The sequence below is a fragment of the Cyrtonyx montezumae genome, unplaced genomic scaffold (genome assembly GCF_038088225.1).
Source record: "Cyrtonyx montezumae isolate F1298 unplaced genomic scaffold, pur_monq_1.0 scaffold_12, whole genome shotgun sequence".
Classification (NCBI taxonomy): domain Eukaryota; kingdom Metazoa; phylum Chordata; class Aves; order Galliformes; family Odontophoridae; genus Cyrtonyx; species Cyrtonyx montezumae.
This window is the reverse complement of record NW_027071848.1, coordinates 6,198,322-6,223,436: the sequence shown is the minus strand read 5'-3', so window position 1 is coordinate 6,223,436 and position 25,115 is coordinate 6,198,322. Positions and strand designations below refer to the sequence as shown.

General features: G+C 39.2%; 1 protein-coding gene across 3 annotated transcripts in view; it reads left to right on the top strand.

Annotated features, from left to right (window-relative positions):
* The window catches only part of NOX4 (NADPH oxidase 4), a 114,797-nt gene that overhangs the window by 65,959 nt on the left and 23,723 nt on the right, over positions 1–25,115 (top strand). For all 3 annotated transcript variants that reach the window (XR_010621835.1, XM_065729975.1, XM_065729977.1), the window contains exons 14-16: positions 20,031–20,150; positions 23,616–23,724; positions 24,260–24,328. Coding sequence is in view for 2 of the 3 variants with exons in the window: in XM_065729975.1 (XP_065586047.1) it covers positions 20,031–20,150; positions 23,616–23,724; positions 24,260–24,328 (298 nt within the window). In the remaining variant the exon portion in view is untranslated. The remainder of the gene's footprint in view (positions 1–20,030; positions 20,151–23,615; positions 23,725–24,259; positions 24,329–25,115) is intronic.

Sequence of the window (25,115 nt, the reverse complement as noted above, 5' to 3'; positions counted from 1 at the left end):
CAATCTTTAAATTGAGGCATTAAAACTGGAAAAATCATAAACCTTTATATCTGCTTACTTCAGTTGCTTCACAATTGTATAGCATGAATTTCTTTAGCACCAGTTTCCAATCTGCCATTTCATTGTATCATTATCTGCTGAAAAAGGAAGCTCTATAGGAAGTGACACCTCCATATGAGTGGTTAGAGGTCATTTAAAAACATAACCTTCTCTTGAACAAATTAAGTAGATAAAACGTTGTTGCAGGGCAAAGTTCTCTAATAAATTACATTCTTTTAAAAACTTTGTCATTCTTTTTTCCTCTCCTTTTAGAAATGTGGAGAGGAATTAAGTAGTTTGTTTTAGTTTCTTTAATGCTCATATACAGAAATAGCAGTACTTCTTTATAGTCAAATAGCAGCACTTCTTTATAGTTACTTTATAGTTAACTGAAAAATGACTGAAGCTGAACAGTGTGTTATTATTTAACTGAAATGACAAGATATTGAACTTTGAAGAAAAAAAAATGAACTTAAAATCTAGAAGGTTCACTAATATGACAGAATATTCCAAATATGTTTAATTTCCATCTGTCATAAACTTAAAAGCCTTTCCTTGGCATATATTCTTCATAAATTAAGGTAGACTTGGTATGTGTGTACCAAGATACTGCTCATTTTCATGTCACAAAACAAAAAACAGAAAATCCCCAACCCTTTATATGTAGGCTTAAATATATATTTTTGAAGGTCATTTTCATTAAGGTGCTGAAATTTTTAGCTCAAACAAAGCCAAATGATTTTATTCAATTCCCATAGTGAAACAGTCTAGACAAATAGGCGTCTGAAAGTTAGTGCCCTAAACTGTTGTGCCATCTGGCTCCCAATTGCTACTCATTTTAATGATAATGGATCTGTGATGGATCTGTGCCAACTTACTACAGCTTGAGATCAGAGCCAAGAAGCTTCTAATATTTCATAAATAATACTCCAGAAAGAAATGTTTTATCTTATTTGTAACTGCCTTGAGAATGTTTTTCCTTTTAGAGAGAAAAGTAATGTGTAGCTAACCCGAAAAAGCAATGAGTCCTGGCATGCGGCTTCTGGAGGTTACAGTCCATAACATCACATCTGTGGAGGTTCCCCCTGCATCCCAGATTTACTACACAGGAAACTGTCCTAGAAACCCAGTTCAGTTCACATTAGAAGCAAAGGCAGCATCTTCCTTGATGCTGAGCAAAGGGTAAAAGTATGACCTATGCTTTTGTCCCTCGCTCTTTATTATGAGGCAAGGAGTTTTATAATTGTAAAGAGAGGAGCAGAATTTTAACAGTGATTTTCTAAAATTGGCTTTCCGTGAAGTGCTTTACAAAAGCTATTCTCTGTTGTTACAGAAATAGAAATACCCCAGAAATAGAAATCAGGTCTTCTGCTGTCTTTCCAGATTTGTGCAGTCGGCTTTTTCGTATAAAATAGCATCCATCCTGTTTCACACTGCAAAAACACGTGTTTTGCCCATACTGCAAAAATCACATGGGAAGATAACAAGTGATGGAGTTTTTCAGTAGTGCCCACACATGCACTACAGTGTTGTACATTAAGCATGAAAATTCCTGTTTTTGAAGTGTTCCAAGATTTGTTGCAAAATGTGATCTGGAAGCTAACTGCCTCACAGCAGCTCTGAGCCCTCAGAAAGGCTGAATCTCAGGGAGCACAGAGCATTTAGATTGATTATGTGATTAAAAAAAAAAGAGAGCTGCTGAAGGAATCAGCAGTGGCATTTAAATACGCTCAAGATGTTTATAGAGAAGAATGTATTGGGGTGTTTTTTAGTGGTTTGTGGGTTTTTTTTTTGGCTCTAACCTTTCCTCCATTTTCCTTTATTTACATTTGCCTTTAAACAGTATCATGTCATAGAATCGTAGAATCACCAAGGTTGAAAAAGACCTACAAGATCATCTAGTCCAACCATCCCCCTATCACCTATAGTTCTCACTAAACCATGTCCCTCAACACAACATCTAAGCATTCTTTGAATAAATCCTTTATACTTTGTTGTCCAGTGCTGAGCTGAGTTGCATGAAGATAAAATCTCCATTGTAAGAAAAGCATACTTTCTTGTAATTTGGGATTTTTACCAAATGGCACAGACAACAGTGACAGTAGGATAAAGGCTGATAGCTGCTTATAAAAACAACAGTCATGTTGTAGGAGTAATCACGTCAATAAAAATGCAAATATTGGCTTGGTTTTGTTGAAACCATAAGGAAAATAGAAAGAATGAGGACAGTAATTCATGATGTTTGATCTATGATCCTGCAGAGAAATATGTGGATATATCCACACAACATCAAGCAAGGACAACTTGATATCTTGGAATATTTAGAATGGTACATGAAACTCAAATATGGGTCAGCTATTCCTTGAGACAGAAGCTTTCTTTGTTTATACTGTCGATACAATGCCCCAGTAATTTCTAGCGCAAAATAAAGACACTTCTGTTATGTCTCCAAAGGCCTTGAACTCAAGCACCAACAACGTAGAGGGAGTGAGTCCCCTTAAAGTAGATGGGAATTTTGCTGCTGCTTTCAGAAGTGCTCAGACTTTACTTGAAATTGAAGAAACTTTGGAGAAACAAATGCAAATCTTTCAGAAGTAGAGAGATGTGGGGAAGAACCTGTATCTTCTGGGAGTTGGGTGGAGCAGCATACATTCAAAGCTAATGCTCTGTGTGCGTTTATACTCTCTTTTAAGCACAAAGCAATCTACATTTCAAGTTCAACTTCGCTCTGTTTATCATAGCATAGCTGTGGCTCATTAGCAGGCATGAACTGCTTTATGAGAAACATTGCAGTGCTCCCAGTTGAGAAGGGAGAAGGGTTGACTGAAAAGATTTCTATACCTTTCAAAACACCTAGGAGATGAAATCATTGCTTTGTTCAAAGTGAATGGTATACGACAGAACATTGCAGCTGGTTTTCATTTTACTGTTTGGGAGCATGAGCACAGTTCTTGATAAACCCTGTTGATTTAATTAATATAAACCTGCCCTGTACTGAGCAGCAATGTGAGACTGTGGAATTAACTGCTGCCATGTATCTTGAAGGAAGGTTTTTTAACCAACTAGAACAGAAGTGATAGTAGTTTGGTGCAGAAAGTATTAATAGAGTTCTTCAGTTTATTATGCAGTAGCGAGTTTCATTGATCCCTTCTGGCCTCATATCCAGTTTTATCATAGTTTTAAATACGATAGTTTATGATAGTTGAAAAAAAAATAGTTTCACAATAGTTTCAGTAGTTACAGAAATCCAATCACTGGGCTCTTAAGAGGGAAAAACAAATGGGAACGAATCGTGGTTGTTGACAATAGTGACTTCCTCCTTAAGTCCACGAATGAAAGGAAAGATTATTCGTCCACTCCTAGACACCTATCTGCACATTAGCAATTTAATTTTTGGCCCCATGCTTTCAGCATGTGACTGCTGAAGCTGAGTTTTACACAGAACCGGTCAAGGAGCCAGCATCTTCTGTTGGTGTTTTGTTAGTCTTGGTGAAAAAGGGAAAGATGGGAATTCTAGTTACAACGAAGAAGTAGTGAAGGAGAGAAGGAAAGGAGAGAAAAGAAAGATGTGAATTTCAGTTATAATACAGTAGACAATGGACAATATTATGCCCCTGAAGATGTTAAAGAAAATGGAAAGGAAAATGGAGCTGCCTACTGTGTCTTCCTCTGTATTTCATATAAGATATAAACAAAAACTGTATTTCCTGGTGTCTAAGGAGGGCAGAATGGTAGGAACACTCATTGCTGTTCTGGCTCTTGCCCAAGGAAGGTTTAAAGAAGCAGGAAAGCTGTGAGATCAGAGTCTCAGCTGTACCACCAGTCCCTCTTCAAACCACTTAATACTACAGAAAACAGAACACACCAGCGCTGCCCCAGAGGTAGCAGAGCAAGTATAAGCTCTGTGTAAGAGCAGAGGACAGCATGAACATTCAAGCCAAAGGAGTTAATTAAGCTCTTCTAGTTTTCCATAGAATTGGCAAGGATTGTCTCTTCTCATGAGGACATGAGTCTGAATTTCAGTTTCATCACCCTTTTGACAGTAAAAACTGATGAAGTGATCCAGTTCTGAGTGACAGGCTCCTTTATATGCATAAGAGAATTGAATTCTTTCTCATGCAGCGTTGGACTTGAAGCTCTTAGTGCTAATCAGAAACAGAGAGAGGCTCATGTTGATCTAACAACCATCCCATATCTCCTCTGAGAAATGCACAGGAGCTCTGGGCTGTGGGATGTCAACCAGGACACACTGGACTGAGCATCCTCAAGTAAACACATACATGAAGCACGCTTCATTGAGGAACATGTCTCAGCACTGAGGCTAGAACTTTGCTCATAAGTAGCTCTGACATCTTAAAAGCTGCCTGTGATAGAGAACCCATTTCATCCCATGGTAAGTTATTACAGCAGTAAATTATCTTCAATCACTGGGACAGGAGTTGGCTCCTGGGAGATGGTGCCTAGTAGGCCAGTCTTGCCCAAAGGAAAATTCTTCTACATCCACGTCAAGTGGTTTGTAAGAAGCACAAGTGTTTTTGAGCAGCCAGACAGCCCGCAGCTGGAAAACGTTGTTAGCAGCTGCAGAACAGCAACAGCCCGTGATATTAGCTGCCAAATCCGTTCTGAGTGTTGCCTAATCAGCTAGCTGAGGCTGCTCGTGAGCAGAACTGGAGACTGAAGTAGATAAGTCCTAACACAAAAGCAACTTGAATACGAGATCGTAGAATTATTGCATGAGGAAGATAAATTGGGTGATACTCTGAGACCCTTGTGGCTGTTTTTTAATGGAGAAAGAGTGTGATTTAACAGAAAATTACTAGTGTAAGTAAATGCACCTGAGGTGAGACGTGGCATATATTGAGTGAGGTGCCTCACAGTGCTTCTTCCTTGGTATCATAAATGCAATTACATTTTTTCTCCCTCAAATCAATGTCAGAAGCTGACTTATAGGCACCTACTGGAAAGAAGAGATACTAAAATCATCTACTTTAAAGCCTAATAGTTGACATGTAATACTTTAGGCATTAATTATCCACTGCTGACACAGTATCTGTAACATGAGATTAAGTTTGTGCATGATGGAATTAAAACTGAACTCCACAAGGAAGTTTCCTCATTCCTCTGAGAACCTTTAGAAAGCACATTTCAACATGCTCCAAAAAATACACAGGAATAGGGTCAGTCCTGCTGCCCCAACCCCAATTTAACATTTTGGAGACTGTAACCTGTCCCTTAGCCTGTACAGTGTAAGTGTTCTCTGTGTCCTGTCTGGTTCATAAAATACTCAAGTGTCTAACTGAGGCCAAATGTCTGAGTGCTTCTCAGCACTGGGCTCTTGCTTTCATAAGGCACGGTGCCTCGTGATGTTTTATCATGAGTATTTCCCTTCACTGTTTACCATATTTTTAAGGCATAAAGTAACTTTAATGTACTTGGCACTGGTGGGGCTGCAATGTGAGTACTGTGTTCAGTTTTGGGTGCTTAATACAAGAAAGTCATTGAGGCCTGGGTCCAGAGATGGACTGCAAATCTGTGAGGAATCTGGAGCATGAGTCTTATGGGGAGCAGCTGAGGGAACTGGGATTGCTCAGTCTGGAGAGGAGGAGGCTCAGGGGAGAACTTATCACTCATCAGCACTCCCCCAAAGGAGGTTGTGGTGAGATGGAGGTCGGCATGTTCTGCCCAGTAACAGTGATAGGATGAGCAAATACAGCTTTAAGTTGCACCAGAAAAGGTTTGGGTTGGATATTAGGAAAAATTTATTCTCAGGAAGAGTGGTGAGACATTGGCACAGGCTGCCCAGAGTGGTGGGGTAACCATACCTGGTGGTGTTCAAGACATGTGGAGATGCAGCACTGAGGAACACGGCTAGTGGGCATGGCTTGATGGTTGGACTAGATGATCTTAGTGGTCTTTTCCAACCTTAATGATCCTATGATCCAATAATGTTGATAATATTGTCTTTTTTAAGATTGGAATGTTTACGGTGTAATCATGTTCTGTTTTAGGAAAATCACCATAAAAATTACATTTCTTAATTATACCCTTACCACTTTGCTAAAGTATTTATGAAATTCTTTAAATGGGATGAGTTGTCCTTTTTTTACATGGCTAAGTGAACAATATTTGAAATGTGACTGTTTATTTTCTGGGTTTTCTTCAAAATAAAGGTATTTACAACCCCCCAGAAATGTCAAAAGACTTTGAAAGCTATTTGTCATTTATTTTTTCTGCCATATTGTGCTGTTTAAACTGAGATGAGGTAAATCATTTGCATGTAATTTCATCACGTGAAGGAGTGATAAACTTGCTATTCTGGGCATTTGAGTGCAGTAAAGATGAAACTCTGTGATCTTAAGAATGCATCAAGGTTATCTCCTGCCATTGCAAAGTGAGTTTTCTGCTAATCATTTCATCAGTAAGAGTTTCAAGTGTTCTGGAGAGATCTCACGTTGCTCAAATGTAGGAAATTGACACTTCATTCAAGCTGATATATGATAAAATCAGTGAGAGCTGTGAACCAAACTCAAGATCTCTGTAAAGTTTCAGAATAAGCTGGAAGAAAGACTGCAAAGTATCCAGATCAATTAGTTAAGGGATTCAGTGCACGATTTAGTGGCTGTGCCAGCATTTCCGAGTGGGAAGCTCATGTGCTGCTGTCCTGAGGGATCATGGCTGATCTGAGGAGTGTAAATGTCTCTGGTTACATATTCCACTTACGTTCAAGTGAAATACTGCATTGCTATCCATCCAGAAGGAGCAAGCTCTTGGTGAAAGACAGTCATTACATTCTTGCTATCTAACAGCCCTGCTTTGTTTCAAGGAGAGGACAAGAAATTTTGCTTCAGCTCACAGATGTCAGAATTGCTGATGAACTTAAGAAAAAGCTCTGTAGTTTGAATTTGGTGTCTGTCTGAAGGGCCTGAAAGGAAGTAGAATGCTTCTGGATATTGTGTGATCTGAGTGGGAGGAGGAAGGAAGAGCAGGGAGGAAGGAGAAACAGATGCAGCTTTCTATTTTGCATGCAGCCCATACGTTACATTAAGAAAGATACCTTAATTCAAACGAACAAGTTTACCTTATGGGATCAGCAGAGCAGAATTTAATGAGCTTGTTCAGCTTTATAAGGTTCTAATTGTAATGAGAGCCTGTAGCCACTTATGTGACAGGCAAGGGGTGCTGATATAGATTGACAACGTGAGATCCTTCTGTCTTCTGTTGGGGAGAAGGGCTTAAGGGATGTCTGGAAAATTTATTCACTGAGCACTGTATTCCCTGGAGAAAATAGGTTGTCTGGTGTCCCCAAGGCATCTTTCACCCTGAGAGCCATTAGCATGCACTTGAGCATCTCATTCCAAGCTGTAAGTGCAGCAGAAGGGCTGTCCCCAGGGGCTCAGTCCCTACTTCCCTCTTTCAGAGTCAGCAGAAGCAGCACTTCTGAGATGGGAAACTTAACTTTCACTGCCCATTTGCAGCAGCAATTTCCTGTTTAAATGTGTGGGTTGTTCTTTTTTTTAACAGTATGCATTTTGTTTTCATGTTTTTAAGTAACAGGAACTAGCTCTGTAGTAGTTAATAGTAGACTTTTCTTGGTGCAGAATTGTACTACAATTAAGGAAAGCACTTTAAGAGATGGGTGTAATATCAAAATTTGGACTGACTTTCTGAAGTCATTTGATAGCAAAATAGAGAAGGTTGGCTGCAAGACACTCTTAAGAACCATCACTGGACCTTAAGAAATCCATTTTTCTGTTTGTTGCCTATGCTAGCTATACGTGGACGCATGAAACGCCTCACTGGATTAAGTTTGTCTGTTTTTAATCATTTGGCCCTGCACTCAGGTTCTGGCACTAGTGAATAACATCTGCTCAGCATGGAAACATTTTGGCAATTAAAAGCCAATTAAATTTGACTTGTTTCTCTCTTCCATCCATCTTAAAGTGTCCAAGGTGAAGACCTTTGATTGAAATATTTAACATCTATTTAAAAAAAGGGTGATTCTGTTATTCATTTTGGTAAGGCGGGGGTCTGCTTTTCTCTGCAGCAAAGATGCCTTCATGGATGAAACTTCAAGGCACATTCCCCATAAAAATTGTTCAAGGAATAAAATAAAATAAAATAAAATAAAATAAAATAAAATAAAATAAAATAAAATAAAATAAAATAAAATAAAATAAAATAAAATAAAATAAAATACAGTAAATAAAATAAAATAGCTCCTAAATTATGTGTAGTTTCATTATCATTGGCTTGCCAGCAGTTAAAATAAAACCTGTTCAGTCAAGTGCCATCTAAGGTTAACCAAAATGATGAAACAGAATTCACAAGGATATTACAGGCCTGATGCTTTTATCTAAAGTCATTTTTATCCTTTCTTTCATGTTTGGCTTGCCAAGAGCTCTCCAATTTGATATGAAACTATCAGTTTAAGCTGTGTATCTGAGAGGTCTGCAGATAAAAGCCATCAGCTAGAAGAAACCGTAGAACAAGGAAACTCTAGAAACAGCCCTGCTTGTATTGCTGCCCTCCCTTTCCTTTCTTTTACTCATTAGTGTCATGTATATATTGATGAGGTTTATGACAGCTGTAAGAGATGTTTCTCCAGGCCTCTCAACCTTTTAATGAAGTCATTATTGCAGTTCTTTGCAGTGTTTGAGGAATGTACAACATTATCCCTGTGTATAAAGTAAATACTGTCACACAATGTCAAAATGACATGCCCAGGTTCTCCTGGGGAAGGTATGGCAGAGATCTGGTTTCATCTGCGGTCTTTGAGTCCCAGTACAGCACCTGAGCTACCACATTCATCCTTTCTCTTTGTGTTTTTTTGTGAAGTTCTTGCTGAAAGGGAAACAGTGATTTTTAATTTGGCACCTTTAGCCACTCCACGACAGATAGAGCAGCAGCAGCAGATGAAATACTAAATATGTGGTGGTTTAACAAATGGTTGGTGTGTGCAGCCATTAGGAAAAACATAAATGCAATTTCAGAATCTCAGACAGCAACAACCAGAAAGTATTCACCTGCCAGCCCAGTTTTTACTTTACAGTTTGTTAAAATTACCACTTTTTAGGAAGCCCTTACGCAGAAAAGGAAGTAAATGGTATGTGAAACACCTAAACACTGATATCAGCTGCTAGATACAGAATGGGCTCTGCAAAAAATGACACTGGTAGATACTCAGAACCTACAGCACTGGGATTTCACCTGCTGTGTACTTTCCATATCTTGCTCTGTTTACTTGCAAATGTAAGTACCATAGCAAGAAAAATGGTTAATAGTAGATGGGATGAATAGAATCTATAGTCTTTATTTGCTGCAGAACAAAACCCTAGTTGTGTGGAATTCAGGAGCATTTTTGCTACATTTTTGTCCTTGACCCAAACTATCTTTTCACTGAGAGTTTAGCAAATTATTGTCTACATAAGAATCATAGAATCGTTTGAGTTGGAAGGGACCTTTAAAGGTCATCTAGTCCAACTCGCCTGCAATGAACGGAACACCTTTAGCAAGATCATGTGCTCAGACCCCTGTCCAGCCTGACCTTGAATGTCTCCAGGGATGTGGCATCCACCACCTCTCTGAGCAAAATAGCGCAGAATGCTGCATAGTATATTAAAATGAAGAGAGAAAAAAAAAAAAGAAAAAAAATCAATCACTGTCGGGTAGAAACCAGTGAATAATTCTTAAACTGACAATTTAAAATGGAGTGAGGTATCAAATATGCAACAATTCATCTTGGGACTTGTTGTTTTTAATATCTTAAGTAATGAATGACAAGTGAGAAACTGTAAACACCAAGTTAATTAAATGCTCAGATGATATTGGTACAGGGAAGGTAGTATAGTGCAGAGCAGATGGATTGAAGTTTATGAGTGATCTGGCAAATTTCAGGAGGTGTGTTGAAGTAAAGTAAGATGAATCAGATACCTATTAAATGAAGGCTGTAGAAGTCTGAGAAAGTCTTGCTGCCTTGTTACACCAAAATGAAGAGCGTAGCTGAGGAATTGAATGACATTCTGGAAATGACAGTGGATCAGGGAGATTGTATTAAAAGGCAGGAGTACTTCTGTTCCTCTCAGACCCATCAAAACTGGCATTTGAGGTCAGACCTGGGGCATATTTGTGTGATCTGAATTTTACAATGACAAAGAACATGACAGGGAGAAGCTTAATAGGCGCAGAGCTGCAGGATGCTGATTTTATGCAAGAAGTCTCACAAATCAGGTTTTCTCTGTCCCTCCCGAGTGACAAGAACAGTCACACATGCTGGGATTTCTCTGTATATTCATAAAACAACTTCACAGTGCCTGATCAGTAGAAACTGCACTTGGACCTATAGCAAAAGCCCTGGGGTACCTTCCTCTTAGACTCTGAATCTGTGCCAGATGTGTTCTGCAGTGGTGTCCTGCCTCTGCTCTTGCCATTTCATCACTGTGCCATATAGCAGCATTTCGCATATAGCAGTTGACAGCCCTCACTATATTTACAAAAAGCGAGACAAATGTTATATTTGATGTGAGTATAAACACCAGTCCCCCCACTCCTTCTTGTGCAAAGTTTCTTGCTCATCTATCCTGCTTGGAGTCACCTTTCCTCTTTCAGCTTTTTAATAGAATTTCATAGAAATGCTGACTGTAAGATTCCCTCTGTTATCGTGTAACCTCTTACAGTACACAGAAAGATAAGAGCAGGAAGAAATATCACATTTAAAGGGATTAAAAATTCTTTGTTTTTGAATAAGCCAAAAGACCAGAGCGTGGCACAGATGCATCTTTGTATGTCTAGAAAGGTAGTAATGATGACACTAGTACCTATGAATAATGATGCCGTTACATAGAGCCTTGGCAGGACTGAAATTGGAATACAGACAGTATTGGCAGACAGTAATGGGATGTTCACTTTAAACACAGAACTCAAAGTAAGTTGGAGCCTATTCAGAGAAGAACAATGAAGAGTTCAAGATGTTCAGGGCTGGATTGAGCTCATCTGTGATGTAACGCAGTGTATGCTCCAGTAGCTTGATAAGCTTCTGCTTGTGAGTCTATATAGTCTCATCTATAGGCTTATATTGACTTCAGAAATTCCTTCTGCAAACAGTGATTTCATCCTTAATCTGATATTCTATTGTGTCTGCATGTAGCTCACTCTAGCTTTCAGCAGGTGTTCCTTCTTACCGTTTGGCTTTGCCAGTTTTCTATAGTACTTTCCAGATATGAATCTGCCCATCTAAGGAAATGGGCTTCTCTGACTATCACTGAACATCTGGAAGCCATTTGAAGTTGCTTTCTCATAATCTTGCAGACCTCAGTTCTAGGCAGTCAGAGTGATATTTAGAAAACTTCTTTGTAGGCTTTCTGACAGAAAGCGTGTCTGTTCAAGCAGAGGTGATTTACATACTCCCAATCCAGTAATCATTCTCTTCATGCTTCATCCCTGATAACAGCAGGGAGTTGGAACTGGATGATCTTCAAGGTCCCTTCCAACTCATTCTATGATTCTTTGCAGCTGCCCTGAAGGAGACCTATTCCTATAGGCGCTGTAAAGTCCTGGTTAGGATATGAGGCTCACAGAGAGCTTCTTTCCTTAAAGGAATTGCACCTGGGAGAGACTTCCTTACAAGTGGAGTTTTCCAGAGGACAGATAGGCTTGTGACTGAACTAAATTATTTTGCTTGCCCACTGTATGCTCAAAGACAGAAAAGGTAGCAGCAGCACATGGCAGTTTTTCTCTTGGGGGCATTGTATTTCTGCTCAGCTTTACTATACACTGATGATCCCATTTTATTCCAGGACTGACTGCTTCATTGTGACTGCAGAATTTGTTATGTGATTTATTCCTCTTTGTTTTGTTCTCCTTATTGCCATCACTTTTAATTCATCATGTCTACTCACTGCAGTCCAGAGAGCCTAAATAGGCTTCTTTTGAATGGATTGGGATCTGCCTGGCATTGTCTTCAGATTGATCTTTTGCCACTTCTGTCTTCCAGCACTCTGGCCAGCTACTTCTCACCTTTTGTTTCTGCATCTACCTTTCTATGAGTTGAGTTTCTGCACGTGTCATCCTTAGGATTTGTCAGTCAACTAACTTCTCTTTCCTCAGGCCTAGGGTGCATTGGAGCTTGGCTGGGAAAGACTACCAGCAGTGTGGATGTCCTCTTACAGTGCTTTTTCCCCCAGTCTACTCTGTCATGGAAAGTATTTTGACCTTTGATACAGTATACCCACCTTATATATATGTAAATGCAAAGCAGCTTTCATAAGTGCTTACTACATCTCTTGTACATACTGTCAAGCTGTCCTGAGTCCTAAACTCAAATGGAAATATTTGTTTACTTCTCCTTTTGTTTGTGGTTGTTGGTTTTTTTTTTTATATCAACTTGAAAATACCTGAACACTGGCTGAGGGGAGCACGATTTACCGAGGGAGGAAAAGGGCTTAGAAAGGGCTTAGTGCTAATGTCATCACTCCTTGTGAGAAGGACCTGTGCTCTCTGCTAGATGGCATCTGCGAAGTGGCTACCAAAGCCAACAGTTGACAAGAAAAAACTTCCTCTAACTGTCACAACAGACAAAAAGTCAAATATTGAAGTTAATTACTTCAAAGCAAAGATACTTTTTGCAATGAAGTGGGCAGATAACTGCAATGGTGGCGTCGAATGAGTTGTGGAGAAACCTGGTTAACACGTTCAGCCTGGTTGGGGTTATTGATCTGAAGCAGCATCTTGTCACGTAATGATACAACAAATCAAATTTTCAAAAGGCAAGTTAAAAATGGGTGGTGCAGCCACTACAAATAGTCTTCTTTTAATTTTACTTCATTAGCTGGAATAGAATTGGTAGGAGACAATTTACAAAGAGGGAACGCACCTCACAAAAGTTATTGTCATTATTAAGGAGATAAGTGGCAAATTGGATTTCTTCTTGTAATAAAATTAAATCAATTGTGATCTTTAATCAAAGGAATACTTTTTGCAAACATTTTTTAAAAATGACAGTAAAAAGGCTGCCTTGGAGGAGAATTAATGTAACATTAATTAAAAATATTGAACCAAGAATTTGGTACAGAAAGTACATGTACTTCTTTGAGAGAACAAAGTTGTTTGAATATATAATTGTACTTGATTGCAATTTCCATACTGCCTTTATAGACATTTTTAATGAGGAAAGTGAACAGTCTAAAGGGATACTTCTGTGATAGCAATGAGCAGTAAGAAATGCAGGATATCTGTAAATACTTCAGGGCAGTTTTTAGACAGTTGTATTTAGTTTTGATGGTAAAGAACTTGATCTGAGGGGAGGAAGTATTAAACTTCAGTTTGTCTTCAGGTTGCCATAGGAGTCCTGAGGAAGTGAGAGCTATACTTGAAAGCATGTCAGTATTAGTGTGTCTGTTTTCTGTTTCCTTCAGTGAAAGTTCTGTTCTATGCTTTTTTGAAATTTTAATTGATCGTTATCAAGTTCCTTTTTTCTCCTCACCCATCCTGTGATAGATGTCCAGCTCCACATTGGTATTTGAGCAACTTTCACTGCTATTTTGCTCCATCCCCAGTGAGAGTCTCCTTGAACCTGCAGTATGTCTCCACAAGCCATTAATCTTGATTCAAGGTTTGTAGAAGGAACCTTGTTCCTTTAAATGTGGGTGTCTGCTTTGCTCTTCTATTTTCCTACCTTAGTCGTTCTGTCTTCAACATACTGTCTTTTTCTGTGCTGTACAAATATAAAATTATTCTTCAGTCATCCTTGGGCCTTGGGGGTATAAGCTGAACAACAGGTGATGTTGTTTTGTTTTAACCAACCAAGGAGAAATATATGAAACTGAGAGGTTTGAAATCCAGTGGCTTTACTGAAACTTACTGAAAAAAAGAATTGCCATGTTACTATGAGAAGAAAATCTAATGACAGTTGAATCTTTGTAATTTAAAGCCATACATACTTAAAAATACTGAAGTTAAAAAGAAAAACAATGTATGCGAACCATCAGAAATTAAACTCAAGATGTTTAATAAAGATGATGCCTAATGAAATTGAATTCAAATAATAATATGCAGTCTTGTGCAAAATAGTATATAAAATTAATTGGACACACTGGGTTTTAGAAGCTTGCTTGTCTTTGGGACTGCTGTTTTCTGTAATGAAAACATCATCCTTCACAGTGTCAGAAGATCGCATGAGAATCTCTGGTCTCACTTGCCAGATGTCACATTTTCTTACCCTTAGAAGCCCTGAAAGGCATTGTAGTTTTGGATATCCATTCAAACCAAGGATAATTTATTTTGTTCAGTGCTGGTTGTTCAGTTTTAAAAGGATATTGGTACTGAAATTCTCTCAGTAATCGTAAGCGTTATGGAAGCATAAAGTCAGAGTGTATGCTTTATTTGTTGAAGTTTAAATAATGACATGAAGTGTCGTATATTGACTTCAAAAGATTTTTTCAAAAGGATTTTTGCTGCAGAAAATGGTTGAAAATCACTGATAGTAGTGTGTTTGAAAAGTAATGTAATTTGTTTTATCTAGGTTTTTACTGAAAACTGCAAATTGAACCCTTGGCTCTAAGCATGTTGAAACACTTCAGTGATCTGCTTTGCAGTCTACAAGCCTAGCATATGAAAGATTTTCTCATATATAAGTTTCAGAATTGGATAATTTCCAGTATTATTCATCTGTATTACCATGGTGCCCTGAAGAGCCATCAGGAATGCATCCAGATACAAACAGCCACACAGCAGAGGCTGCCCTGACCAAGCCAATGCAAACTTGAACTGGAGATAACAGATGGATGCAAACAGACAGCAGAATTCAGGGCAACAACAAAATAGTACTGGGCAGGAATATCACTGAGCTGTGGCCAGCAAGCCACAGCAAGCCAGCCTCACTGCTGTAAACTTCTGTTTTATTGTTTTTTTAGGTATTAGAGAAGCAAGAAGTCTTCATAAGGTGTTTGAAGGGAGATAATGAAATAGCTGTGCATATGCTTACAGAAGTTCCCTCCCAAGCACGGAGGGCAGTGTGGGTGAAACATAAAGGCACTTGTCTGAATATTTATCACATGGGGGTGGAGGCTGGTGCTGTGTGTTATCAGAGGGAGGTGATGGCATCTCTCTGGTGCATAGGAGGGGAGGGGAATTGCAGTAGAAGAGCAGAAGGAGACAGATTCAGCTATTGGAGCTGATTCCTTGGACGTCTCAGTCTGAATCCATCATGGCAGCACTTAGCTGAGGCTTTGGCTCAGGGTAAGTTTCTGCTATCACTTTAGTTCTGCTTGGCTTTCAGCTGCTGTTCAGAGCACAACTATCTCTGAACTGAGTCAGTGTAGTCAGTGGATATACAGCTCATCGTACCCTGTGTCCATTATCTTATTCATATCTCTTTTGACTCTTTTGAAGACTTTTGAACACTTATCTACACTTAGGTAATAGCAATAAACTGAATATTGCTCCAAGGATATCAAATCTCATGCTGCTGAGGGAAGTCCTTACCTTTTTGACATTAGTAACAGTTTTGCCATAAATTTAAGTCATACAAGGACTTCACTCTCTGCTTAATGCAGTATTTAATATCCAGGCATTTTTTACTACTTCCAAAAGCTGAGACTTTAATTATGTTTCCTACAAGTTCTTCATTTAGGTCTTCTATCCACCTGTTATTCCTTTAATAATCCCTGACAACAACTCACAGTAGCTCCCTAAGCTGCAATGTAAAAGTTGAGCAATGAGGTGCAGTATAGGCAATGAACTTTTCGCAGGGCACCTACACCCTGTGGCAGAGCATGGCACTGAAGTCCAAGGTCAGCAGATGTGGGCAGGCATCTCCACATATCCCTGTGCAGTTCCTTAAGGAAGAGAATAGCTTGGGTCACAAAAGCAGTATAGCTGTCTATCTTGCCAAGACCATGTCTGTTGGTTTAGGGACAGCCACGTGGTACAGCAATTGCATTGCCCTGTACTGGAAAAAAAGGAAAATAGCTGCCTTGGTGCTTACTGGGATATTTCTGTACAACCATACTGTGACTAAGTGTGCTTTAAATAGAGAGTATGTTCACCAGCTATCTTTTCAGTGTGGTGCTCAGCTAATTTTTGTGATATATCCTGTTTTGAAGGGTTTTTTTCTCTTTCATGAGCTGAAAAATTGTGCCAGAATAACTGAAAGCACTCTACAGTCTGGAAATGAATGCATGTGGAAAGAACAACTTGTTATTTGAATCAGTTTGCCTGAAGGGGAATTGCTAAACTTTTACTAAAATTCCTTTCCCTTCCTTCATGTTAATTAAATTAAAGCTTAGGGGGAGACCATAATATAGTAGTGTGATATATCAGGAATACAACTGAAGAAACAAAAAGTCATCTTACCTCCCTTGGCTTGTCCGACATTTTACTGAATGCTTTGAAATTTCATTTGTAATAGTGAACAGCTTTTATTCGGAACTTTGCATTTCTACCAAATGAAAGGAAGAGCATGTTGACAGGAAATGCAAGTTGTGTAATCTTTGCAGAAGCCCATGACTGAATCTGTGCTCTGTTCTTCATTCTGCTGCTTTATATGGCATCAGATTTCTTCTTCTGTCTTGAGTTCCTATCTGACCGTGGCCATCAGGCCATCAGGGCCACATTTCTTTTAGTTATAAATTGTTCGTATAGTGAACAGGGAAATTTATGTTAGATGTTAGGAAGATTTTTTTTTACGCAGAGACTGGTGAGGTAGCAGGTTGTGCAGAGGAGCTGTGGTTACCCCATCTCTGGTGGCATTCTAGGCCACATTGGATGGGATCTGGGGCAGCCTGAAGTGGTGGCTGGCAGTCCTGTCCATGGCAGGGAGGTTGGAACTAGGTGATATTTAAGGTCCCCTCCAACCTAAGCCATTCTGTGAGTCTACGAATCAGTCTTCTCATGCAGGCTTGTAAAGTGAGTTAACACATTAGCAATACTTCTTCTGATTTTTTCACTGATGCTCACAATTGGAAGCAGTGACTTCTGGCTCTTCTGCACTGGGCCACATGCAGGCACAGCAGGAGGCTTTGGCTTCTCTGACTGCATTTGCTGTCCAAACAACTGCTCCTCACTTCCTCATCGAAAGAGGCAATGGGCAGATGATAGAAATATTTTACAGGCCAGACCTGGCTAACTGGCCACGAACTGGATCAGTCTGAACAAAATATGTGTCTAATTGAGGCTTTTATCTTGAATTTCTGGCATGGAATAGAGCACATGTTGTTCTGGTTTAGAGTGACCATATCAATTTTGTGTGTTTCAGTTTATGAACACCTCAGTGATATTCAATGTCACTCAGGCTTTTCAGGGGTTTCTTAGTCCCATGTGAGTTTAGGAACACATACTTAGGATAGTCCTCTAACAGGGCTGTGTGCATTGTACAGCATTCATGAAATTTGTGACCTAGTCACATCAGTTGTCATTTCTGGGAAAATTGTGCTTTGCTAATTTGCTTTTACTTTGTTTGCTTGTTTTCTCCCAAAATATTGTCTTTAAGTCTGTATGAAATCAATGAAAGTTAGTGCTTAGTGTGCAGAATGCAAGAAGTTGCCCTCAAGTCTGTGCTTCTGCCCTTAGTACTTTTCAGGAGTGATTCTCCAAATTTCACTAGCTAAGCAGGATCTGGTTAGGGACACATGTATAATCATTAAGCCAGGATTGGCAGTGGGCTTCAGTTGCTGTATTTGGTAATTCAGCACAGAGTGTTATCTTTTTGCCCAGCACAGATATCCACAGTTTACGTCCCCATTCAGACACACATTGGAGACTCATTTGTATATTTGTAGACTACTTTTGTAGACAAAATTTTCCTGAACCAAGTTCCTGTCAGACTATTTACCTATTTCCCTACATTATCTCTGCTCCTTATTTAAATAAGAGATGCCATTTTTCCTCCTCAAGTCAAACGATAGTGCAATATTGAGAAGATCTCTTAGAGAAGCTGCTGCTGTCCTCCAGCAGCAGTCCCATTTCATTTGTGGAAAATAAACCCTTGATAAGCAAATGGAAAATAAAGTCTTATTTAACAGGAATCATTTCATGAGAAGACACTTAAAATTCTGTTTATATTGTATGTGCACATCCAGTTAAGTTTTTCTTGGCCCCATTATGCAAATGAATTTATCTGTACTAACTCAGGAATTAATCTGCTTTTCCAGTGTTCTCATCATGCTGGTACTAACAAACCTGGCACTGAAGGAGTTTTAGATTCTCGAGATTACGTTTGTAGAATACTGTACTGACTTCCAACCCCTACAACTGTGATTCTGTGACTTCAGAATATAAAGACCAAAATAAAAATAAGCATATTTAGATTGCAGATTTATGAGCTATGAATTCCTACTAATCCGTAACTATTGCTGGCACTTGTGATGCCTTCTGCTATTAGGTATGATTAGACAGGTTTCTTCTCCTTCTCTCTCCATTCAGAACACCTGGAGCTAAGGGAGGAGATTATAAGACTGAGCATAGATAGGGATCAGACCCTTTATCTCCAGATCCATCAGAAAGTAGGTACTTAGACATCTTCTGATAAGATACTGTAGAATAAGAAGTCTAATGAAGCATCAAGATGTCAACAAAAGCAGAGGTCTGGAAGAAATTTCCCTGAATGGATTGTGTTGGCTGTTCAAACAAGATATTGTCTTGACTGGTAAGAGGCCAAGGATCAAACCACAAAGCTAAAAGAAAGAGAATCAGACTGTATGATGGTAAGTTGCAGCTAAGAGCCAGCCCTCAATAGGAAGGAAACAGATAGGACTTGGAAAACATTTCTGGGGAAAAGAGGCATCTCCTTAGATATTAATTCTCTGGCTGATTGTATGAAGAAGAAGTTTGTGCCCATTTATCAGATGTGCAGTATGCTGGCCTTGTTGCATCATTCTAATTGTATGTATGTATATAAAAATATGTGAGTTGGAGCTTTTTTCTGGAATCATACCAAAGATTGATCTTGGTCATCCTAACTGTGAGTCACTGCGCTGCTGAACACCAACCTTCCCTATGGCATGGGGGTTGGAACTAGCTGATCTTTAAGGGCCCTTTCAACTCAATCCATTCAGTGGTCTGTAATGATTCCATGATTCTGTGATGATTCTATTAGAAAAATGACAGTCATACGTTTTGATTATGGGCGACCTTGCTGAGACTTCAGCAGTATAGTAATGATTTGGAAACTGAAGCTGAGATGTATAAAGGCTCATTTTAAAATTACAGTTGGCTGACTTTTCAGCAGTCTTTGAAATACTCAAAATGGGTTGGAGATGGGACTCAGTCTCCTAAGTATTTTTAAAAAACAATTAAAGTGTAAAAATGAAGGGCATGAGTTGAAAGTGTGCAGCTCAAGTGTTTTTTTTTCCCCTCTTCATATCTGTTATATGTTTGGGGTAGATAGCATTCTCAGCAGTCTATTCATGAAGTGAAGGATTAGGCAGATATTAATTCATTACTCTTGAATGCTGCAGGATGGATATATGTCTCCTCTTCCTTGTTCCCTGGAAGCCCTTGAAAAGTATAAAAAGAAGCCAAGAAAAACACATTTTCATATCCCTTTGTCCATCTCAGTTGTTTCTGATGTTCAAGAGATGAACATTCTAGACAAGGTTAGCAAAATTCTTTGTCTTCCTGCCTATGACCCGCCAACTTGGTATTGTTCCCAATGCAGCGCTTTCTTTGTCCTCTAGTACCAGACATAAAAGGTAGAGAGGGCAGTAATAATTTAGTCATCTCCACCAGTTTAATTAAAGCAGGCTTGTCTAATCATGGAAATCATGGCAAGAAATTTTATCTGACATAATTTTTTGTACCACCTGCACATCGGTTTTTCTCCACAGTCCTCATTCACACAGAGCTTTCCAGGAAAAAGCTTTTCCTATTTTGCATCCCCAGAGTAATAAAAAAATGAAACAAATTCTTTGCAGAGTTTTAATTCCAGCCTACTTCTTCTTCCCTCTCTCCTTTGACTTTAGCAGCTTTCTTTAAAAGTGTTCTTTTTGCTTTTCTTGCAGACTGTATGTGGATGGACCTTTTGGTAGTCCCTTTGAGGAATCCTTGAACTATGAGGTCAGCCTCTGCGTGGCTGGTGGCATTGGAGTTACACCATTTGCATCAGTACTCAACGCTCTGCTGTAAGTCATTTTAAGCTTTGTAAAGCCATTTCTTCTCCCTTACCCTCCATTTTACCTTAGTAAATGTGCATGGCAGAAGGGTTCTCAGAGCACTTCAAAACTTAGCTTAGCACAAGTGAATGTTTCCTTGAAGAGAGGCAAAGGACAAAGGTATCTGGGAGCGTAAGTAATCTCATAGGTTATGTAAGACAGAGTTTGGCAGAGTTGTGACATTAATGCACATCAACTGAACAATAGCATAGCATTTATACCCTTACACAAGATAGCCTGTGATTGATGCTTGCTATAACCACTGACCCTTCAGCTAGATTTGTTGTCCAGTACCTGCTTAGAGGAAGCTATAGACTGTGATAGAGTCTCTTTTTCAGTCGATGGTTTGTGACAGTCTTTCAGCTGGACGTGTTGGCCAACTCTCAAACTCTCACCTTCTGTTTGAATTTTGTGAGTGTGTACCCTTAGGGTTTTAAAGGAGTGCACTTGACTTGAATTCAGATGTTTGGATGTTTTACTCTATCTGAAAATTTAAAAATGTAGGTATGCCTTTTTCTTTATTTTTTGCCTTTTGTATTAAATTAAAACATTTGAAATTCTCTTCAAACCTTTCATCTCTTGCTTCTGTGTCACAATGGCAACACAAAATGTTACACTGCATGAAGTGGGCCTGTTTTTTATGATTGTTGTTGATTTTTTTTTTAATTTTTATTTTTTTGCTGGAGTGTTGGCTTACATCTTCAGTCACTTAAGAACTCCTATTTCACACCACAGCCAATCAAAGCAGCAGTCCTTCCCTGAAGTCTTACAAGGCTGGATAACTTTGGGAAGGCTTTACAGTACACAGCTGAAGCATTTGTTCTAAGGTGGAGATGCCAATGTGCAATTCTAACTCATAAGTGAAATTAAAACCTGGTTTTAAATGTCACGCTGTTTTTCTGTCTTTGATCTGAGCTGGACCTGCCAATGTTGAGCACTTCTGAAAATTAGCAATCTCACCTGTTTCAGAGTTGAGTCCAGTTGTTGCAGCTTCAGTTGTTGCAGCCCTGAGGGTCCATTTTGGGCCCCTTCATTTTTTTTTCCTGTCAGTGTATTGAACATCCTCTTAAAGGGAGAAAAAATGTGAGACTTGGGTACAATTTTTCTTAAAGTTTACAGGCCAGAGGCGTAAGCTGCCTGCTTTGCATTCCACAGAATGGTTTCTCCTTGACAGTGTTTAGTAGAAATGTCACAGATCATAATGATATGACAACAGTAGGTAATGAGATGGTTGCCTCTGGTACTGCATTATTACATGCCCTAAGAACTCGTGCAGATATTGCCATAGAAAATTAGTATCCAAACCTTTAGCAATCCACGCTTCTGGTTAAAGCCATAAATCGATTTCCAAGCAGCCCATCCCATAGTCTGACTTTATGGCCCATCTTCCTCTTGTGCACTGTAACATTATGCAGGGGAATAATTCTGTGATTTCGGAAGAAAAACAATCTCGGCCTGCTTTCATTCTCAGTATTTAAACTTCAGCACCAAATCCCCAGAATCCTGGATGAGCTGCCTATTGTCTTTGCCCTGGCTGAGAAGGAATTGGCAGGTGTGAAAATGCAAACTGCCTTAGGATGCCAGCACTGCAGAACAGCGAGGCCAGTCCTGTTGTGTCAAGGACATGCAGACCAGGGGGAGATAAGAACCCTGTTGAGCAGGAAAGTCATTTGTTTCCTGCTCAATTATGTTCCTGTTCTGTGAGCACAGTTTAATTCCTTCCCTTCCCTGCACTTGACTCTTGAACCTTACACCCTATTTTTTTTTAAATCATGACTTATATTAAAGAAAGCTGGTGGCTTGCAATGGGAGCTTTAAATGATGACTGCTGTTATTGGCAGTGGTAGCATTTAGAAACGAGCGAGAAGTACTGTATACATCTGGATCTGTTTACAATGAGAGATTTCACCTTTAATATATAATATATCCTCCTGGAATTAGACCCAAGTGTGTTTATCTGATGTGAGATTTTAAGTTTACGCTTGACTTGTTTCCTGAAATCTTGCAGTCCAGCTGCAGTGTTTCATCACCAAGAGTGGTGTTCTGTTACTGAGCTATAGTAATTCTTTACAAATTCCTTATATTTTTCTCTTTTATCCTTTTTCTTTTTTTTTAATGGTGAAAGGCACTTACTTTCCTCACTGTTGTGTGTGGTTATCTTGTCACATCTGACCAGATCTGACCCTTTGTAAGGGCTTGCCTTAGAAGTAGTCAGAAGATGGTGGAACAAATCCTACTCTACAGATCAACAGCTTACAATTACAAAAGTTGTAGGCAGAACTTGAAAGACACTCCTCTCCAGTCTTAATGTACTTTCATTTCTCTGTAAGGTGGGAGTCAAATGAAACATGAGTTCTCAGCCCCTATATGTAGCTAAGAATATCTCCATCCTCACTTCTCAGGCTCATACTGTAAGTGAAGGGCATGAGGAGGCAGGACAGTAGCTGGATCTATCATTTATGTGCATCTGTTAGTACAGTACCCTGATGGAGTATGTGAGCGACCTTAATAATATGGTGGGTTGAGTTATGAAGCCTTTTTACTGAGCTTGGAACTGGTATTTGAAGTCACCAGTCTTATGATCTTCTCTATCTGGAAATCTGTATGGGGGAAATAGAAACAAATTGTTCACTGGCAATTTCAGTGATCAGCACAACAGCAAACAGCACTGGCTAGCTAAGAAAAGATTTCCTAGATATTTTTGTTTGGTTTAAACTCACTAATCATCAGGATTATTTTCATTTCTAATTTTTTTTCCAGTTTGTTCCAGTACTTCCTTTGTGCTATAGTTGCATTTTGTTTGCATTAGAAATCTGACACAATATTTATGTATTTCTAAACAAAATATCAGGATCTGTCCATGACTACCTTTTACCACCAGTGTTTTTGGAGGACTGTAGCACATCTCACAGTTACCTAGCACAATGGAGCTCTAATCTGAATTGGTCTTAGTGATTCTGCTATAGTATTCATTATAATACACCACAGCCTTTCACAAACAATGGCAGAATTCAGTCCTCACGTTATTGCATTTGTCAATATTTTTCTCTTAGGGGTCACTTTATAAACCTAATAAACAATTGACGTAATACACTTCAACTTAGAATGTCTGCTTTGCTTCGGAATAAAAATCTGCTGCTGATGCTGCATTGATCTATATTTGCAGCCCAGGTTGTCTGTATACTTGACAACTTCCTAATGCAGAAACACAATCTGTGAGGGGTGTTGGTTATGTGCTCGAGATTTATTATTCTCAGGATCATCTAGATAGACTGTGCTGATCATTTCAGTCTCTGATGTGTCATAAAATGAAGAACAGCTTTGCAGTTGGCTTCTAATGAAAATTCCTGTTTCTGCGAATGAATATAAAGTATCTTAGTTAACATTCCCTTTTTGAGTGATAATTTTTAATTCCCCAAACATTTCATTTTCAAGTGATGGCTGGAAATGCTATAAACTGAGAAGACTCTACTTCATCTGGGTGTGCAGGGACGTCGAATCTTTCCGCTGGTTTGCAGATTTGCTCTGTATGTTGCATTACAAGGTAATAGGTGTTGCTTGGATAGATACTGATAATGTAATAAATGCAAGGTGTGTTCACTCTACAGCTGGCATGCTATGGAGAAAACAAGCAAACTCCAGCTTTACCTGGGCTCCCTGACCCACACTCCTTTGTGCTTGAAGCTACATGAAACAGTTTGAGTATATCTCACTGGTGTTTCATTGCACAGTACTGCTGGATAATTACCTGGGAAATTTATGAGATGGAGGAGGAACGTGCCAGGCTGGGGAGTCTGAGTGGCTTTTGCCTTATGGTTCATGCACGGATTGAGAAGGGAGGGGGTTTTACAATGTCAACTGCATTTTAAAAGCAGTGTAGCTTTCTAATATTTTGTTCACAGCCTGATGGGCAACGTTCTGAACTGCACAAAGGGGTGCTGTGCAAGCTCATGTTCATTACAAAACTTACTTTGCTGATGCTGAAACTTGAATCTATAACGATAGTAGTCACAAGTTACTTTATACTTACATTAAAAGGGAGGATATTATTTCACTACCTCTTTTTATCATCCTCCCAGCTCTGGCAAGAGAATCGACCAGACTACATAAACATCCAGCTGTACCTCAGTCAAACAGATGGATTACAGGTATGTGGCTAAAAACTGTTTGTAAACCAAACTAGACCTTGGGGTAGCAGACAATGCAAACTGTCAATCACATGCAAAAGAGAGTTACTACAGATGGCCAAAGCAGGAAACGAGGAGATAAACACTGGTGGTTGATTCATTAGTAGGGCAGGAGAGCAAGTTCCTCTCCACCGCATTAAGAGACTCTAGTGTAGTAGTCTTAACTTGATTATATGTAGGCAGAAGTCCATATCTTTCTTCTCTAGGAAAGAGGTCCTTCCAGGCCAGGCCACAGACCAGACAGTTGGCAGGGTTTGCTGGGAAATGTGCATCATTGCTGGGCTAAGAATCAAAGCAGGATAGTTGTAGGAGCTTGGAAGCTCAAATCATCTTTTAAACTAAATATTTTGAGAGAAGCTAGCTGCTTTTAAAAGCTTCTGATTGTTTTTGCCTGAGATATAAAAGTTACATATTCTTTGATGTATGAGGCTGGAAATTATACTGAATTGTCAATTGTCATACTATCAACCACAATACCATGCTCATTCCTCAGCTCCTGTAATCTCCCCATAGCTCTTTATGCTTATGATCTTCATTTTACATTATTTAGCACATAATCCTGAGATTGATTTTTTACTGTGCTGCATCTGAAAGCTTCACCTTTCACTGCCACAGGCCCAGGAGTGAGCCTGACAATTAGTGCAAAACATGAAATGCAGTGATAAACAATGCCCAAAGAATTTTGATCTACCTGGTATCAGGTGGAGGCAGCATAATATTTACAGCTCCAGCAGGGTTGCTTTCCAAT